The sequence below is a fragment of the Bactrocera oleae genome, chromosome 3 (assembly GCF_042242935.1).
Source record: "Bactrocera oleae isolate idBacOlea1 chromosome 3, idBacOlea1, whole genome shotgun sequence".
Lineage (NCBI taxonomy): Eukaryota > Metazoa > Arthropoda > Insecta > Diptera > Tephritidae > Bactrocera > Bactrocera oleae.
The window spans coordinates 63,125,938-63,130,121 of record NC_091537.1 but is presented as its reverse complement, the minus strand read 5'-3'; the positions used below and the strand labels follow the sequence as shown (position 1 = coordinate 63,130,121).

Genomic DNA, 4,184 nt, shown 5'->3' with positions numbered 1-4,184 from the left:
AGTTTATTTCTTATATGTAATTCTATTAGTCTTTCCAGGATTTTTAACAGGAAAGAGGAGAGGCTAATTGGCCTGAAGTCCTTTGGACTTGTATGCGAGCTTTTGCCTGCCTTTGGTATGTATATCACCTTGACCTCCCTCCAAAGCGAAGGGATGTAGTTTAATTGCAGCGCCCCCTTAAGAATGGCAATTAGCCAATTCATTATGTAGTTCTGCGACTGCTGCAATTGAGCCGAATATACCGTCTGATCCCGGCGACTTGAAAGGCTTAAAGCTGTTTATTGCCCAGCGTACGTTGCTTTCTGACACTATGTTTATGAGAGTGGGGCTCATTTCTGTTCCACTGTCTTGAGTATTTTCTGCAGTATGGCTTTCAGAGCTGCCTGGGAAGTGGGTATCCATTAGTAGCCCCAAGGACTCTTCACTGGATACCGTCCAACTTCGGTCTGGCTTCTGAAGATATCCGATACTATGCACCGATTGTGCCATTATTTTCCTAAGTCGAGACGCTTCCGCCGTGTTCTCGATGTCGTTGCAAAACGATTTCCATGAATTTCTTTTTGCTCTCCTAACTTCCTTTTTGTATGACCTAAGGAGGTTGTAATAATAATCCCAGCCTGACTCGCCTTGGGATTGCTTAGCTAAATTGAACTGCTTTCTGCATTCTTTTTGTAGCTTTTTAAGTTCTAGAGACCACCAGGGGGGCCTTATTCTACCCCTGCTTCGTGTTATTGGACAAGCCACTTCTAGTGCTTGCCGGCACGATTCCGTGAGTCGATTAACGAGGATATCTAGATCCTCTTTGCTATTGGGCTGAAACGGTAGAATCATAGGGATACGTTTCTCTAGCTCTTGCATGTGCACCTGCCAGTTCGTTCTCCTATGATTCCTAAAGTTAATGCCTCTATCGGCCCTTTCCTCTATTGTACATTCGATATATCGGTGATCCGAAAAGGAATGTTCTTCGAGAACCCTCCATTGGGTTACCCTGTCAATTAGTTCTTCCGACACAAGTGTGATATCCAGCACTTCTTGTCGGTTTCTTGTAATAAATGTTGGAGTGCTTCCCTTATTACACACCAGTAATTTAGTACCTAGTAGGTAATTAAAGAGACACTCACCTCTGTCGTTTACATCTGTGCTGCCCCAGATTGCGTGATGCGCATTTGAGTCGCATCTAAGTATCGTCATGCACTTGGATGCCTCGCTATCCCGTACCACCTCTTTTACCATCAGAGGTGGCACCAGCTCCTGCTCATACGGCATATAGCACGACACTAGCCGGTAACTGCTTGAGCCCGTTTCCCAGCTTACTGCTGCTGTGTCGTTGTTGCTGTAATTATGTAATATAAAAACATTAAGGTTTTTCTTTGCCATTATGCAGGCTCTGAGTTTACCTTCACAGTTAGCCATCAGCAACTTATAGTTCGGCGTCCTCAGTCCGCAAATACGCCCTCCATTAACCCATGGCTCCTGAATGAGGACAAATTCAGGCTGTTCCATTGCCACGCGGTTAATTAGGGCTGCTGAAGCTAGTTTGCTATGATGGAGATTAATTTGTAGAAGACGCATTAACTATTGTTATGTCTGCGTCTTCCTGAGAGTCACTTAAAAGCTCTTTCTCAGTATACAAGCTTGAGAGTCTGGCCGCAAGCTCAGACCCGGAAGAAGAACACTCACCTTGCTCCATGCTTTCCGCGTCGCTCGAGGACTCCATCGGATCTTCCTCTACTTCGCATAACTCTTTCCCCGATGCCAGATGGTCTGCAGCATCGGCGTCCGACTTGTAAGGCGTTATCCTTACTTTCGTGAACCCGTAATTTATCTCCCCGCCACTTTTCGCCAGCGGTTCGATGGATTCTTTCGTTAATAACAGCAGAATCTGCATCGTGGCCCTTTTGGTCTCCACGCCAGATTCTGCTACGCTGTCATCAAATGTCTTGACATACTTCCACCCTTCCGTGGGTAGGCTCGGGTTGCAGGCTCTTATGAGCTGCATAATTTGGTCCGGCTGTGATGGTGTAGCCGGAATCCATACCCTTGTCCTTGTTCTGGATGGTATGTCCTTCTTGTCCACTGCTACCAATTTTGCCCCGGGGTATACCTCTCCCACCTTGGCTATAGCAGCTTTGTATAGAGCGACCGATCTCTCGTCATCGCAAGCAATCATTTTGATCTGGCCCTGGTACCAGCCGGCATCTGCGCATGACGGTGGCGGACCCGGATTGCTTAATAGCACTTCCAGCGCCACATTTGTCAGCGCAGCCTGCACCCATTTCCATTGGGCTCTGGGGATTCTTCCTTCGGGATCTCCCTCATCCAGAACGCCAATGACAATTCGGTTCCGGGCCACTTCTGCAAATGATTTTGCGGGCGTTACACCCTTGGTCTTCGGTCTCTTTGCTGACGGCTTTGCCTCTTCAGCTGACCCCTGTCGCTTGGCTGCCTTTACCGGCGGCTCCAACTTGAAGTTGGGTATGACTGCTCTCGCGCAGTCAATCGATGCTTGGAGCTCCTTCGTTAGCTCCTCTTTCGTTGGCGGCTTTAGCTCTACCAACCTTAGTAAGTATGCGGCGCGTCGTCTCTCCGCATACTTTGCCTTTGTCGGGTCCTGCATACTAAATGCAGGCCACTCCCTGGCAGATGCACTTCCAGCAGCAGCCCCTTTGGCATCTCCTCCCTCCCCTTGCTTCTCAGGCGTGTTTTGGCCGCAGGGTTTGGGTCTGGCTGCCTCCGGCGCTACCACTTTCTGTGGGCCAGCTTTAGCTTCTGCCCTTTTACTACTGCTTGCCTTGTCATCAGGACCAAGCTTCGCTCATGTCCTCTTCGTGTTTGTTGAGCTTGCTCCAAATGCTGCTCTTTTATGGGAGCAACTCGCTCCCTCCGGCTTTTTTCTTGGAGATCCGGGCTCTCTCCGATTTTTTGTTTGTTGTTTTTGTTTGTTTGCGTTTGGGTTCATTGTTGGTCCCACGAGTGTGGGGGAACGTATGACCACTTGCGCATAGCCCCCGTTGCGCAAGTCCCCGTTGCGCAAGTAAGGCTATCTTATTACGGAGGGCGCTGTGGTATTTAATACTATTCAATATAATGAAAAGATTTTTTCCGATTAAAGGCGAAATTTCAAATACTTGATTTTGATAGATACTTAATTTTGTGATTATGTTTAGAAATATATTTTATTTTATTTATGAATTGTTTTACTTTTAACACAAATGAGATATAAACGTGACACGCAGTTTAAATATTTATATGATGTCCGTGTGTTTTTGATAAAAATCCATTTCTGATCGATATGTTAAGAATTTTTGTAGCCCTGAAAAGGGCTTATTTTATTTCTTATTCGCCACATAATTTTTTTTTTTATATTTACCTAGGTTTTACTTTTTAGTTGGCGCTTTCTTGGTGACCGGTTTCTTATTGACCGCTGCTTTCTTGGTTTTGACACTAGGTGTTTTAGCTTTTAATGCCTTTGCTTTATTCGGAGACGATTTAGCTTTAGCTGGTTTGGCTTTAACTGATCCAGTCTTTTTTGCATCTTTCGTTTTGGCTTTTTCACTTTTCTTCTTCTCCGCTGTTTCCTTGCTAGTAACAGTTTTCTTCACTTTTTTCTCGCCACTTATTTTCTTACCGCCAACCATCTGTCGATTTCTTTTTGGGCTTCTTCTCGATAGATTTTACCGCTTTTGACTTCGATTTACCTTCACCGGATTTACTTGATTTATTGGCAGCCACTGATAATTTAAACGAACCGGATGCACCCTTTCCTTTAGTTTGAATAAGTTTACCACTAGTAACAGCCGATTTCAAATATCGCTTAATAAATGGTGCTAATTTTTGAGAATCACATTTGTATGTAGCACTGATGTATTTTTTAATAGCCAAAAGTGATGAGCCACCACGTTCCTTTAAATTCTTAATTGATGCATCAACCATTTGTTGAGTTGGGGGATGAGTAGGAGCGACTGAAGGCTTTTTTGGCTTCACTGTTTTTTTAGCAGCAACTTTTTTCTCAGAAATAGCAGAAGATCCGGCTACCGGAGAGCTAATATTCGCAACAGCAATTGTTTCAGACATTTTCACTTTTATAAATTCCTGTTTTATATTAATTAAATATACACTTTATGCACTAATTTATAGATGAAGAAATACCTACAAATTGCTATACCTTCTTAAATTGAGAAGCG

At 44.5% G+C, this 4,184-nt stretch overlaps 1 protein-coding gene across 1 annotated transcript; it reads right to left on the bottom strand.

Annotated features, from left to right (window-relative positions):
* Nucleotides 1-1,135: 1,135 nt before the first annotated feature.
* LOC118682951 (uncharacterized) lies at nucleotides 1,136-2,959 on the bottom strand. Its single transcript, XM_070106529.1, has 3 exons — nucleotides 2,879-2,959; nucleotides 1,398-2,809; nucleotides 1,136-1,333 (listed from the first exon to the last, which is right to left on the bottom strand). The coding sequence occupies exons 1-2, from the start codon at nucleotides 2,957-2,959 to the stop codon at nucleotides 1,553-1,555; spliced, it is 1,338 nt and encodes a 445-aa protein (XP_069962630.1). The 3' UTR covers nucleotides 1,136-1,333; nucleotides 1,398-1,552.
* Between the last annotated feature and the right edge of the window lie 1,225 nt (nucleotides 2,960-4,184).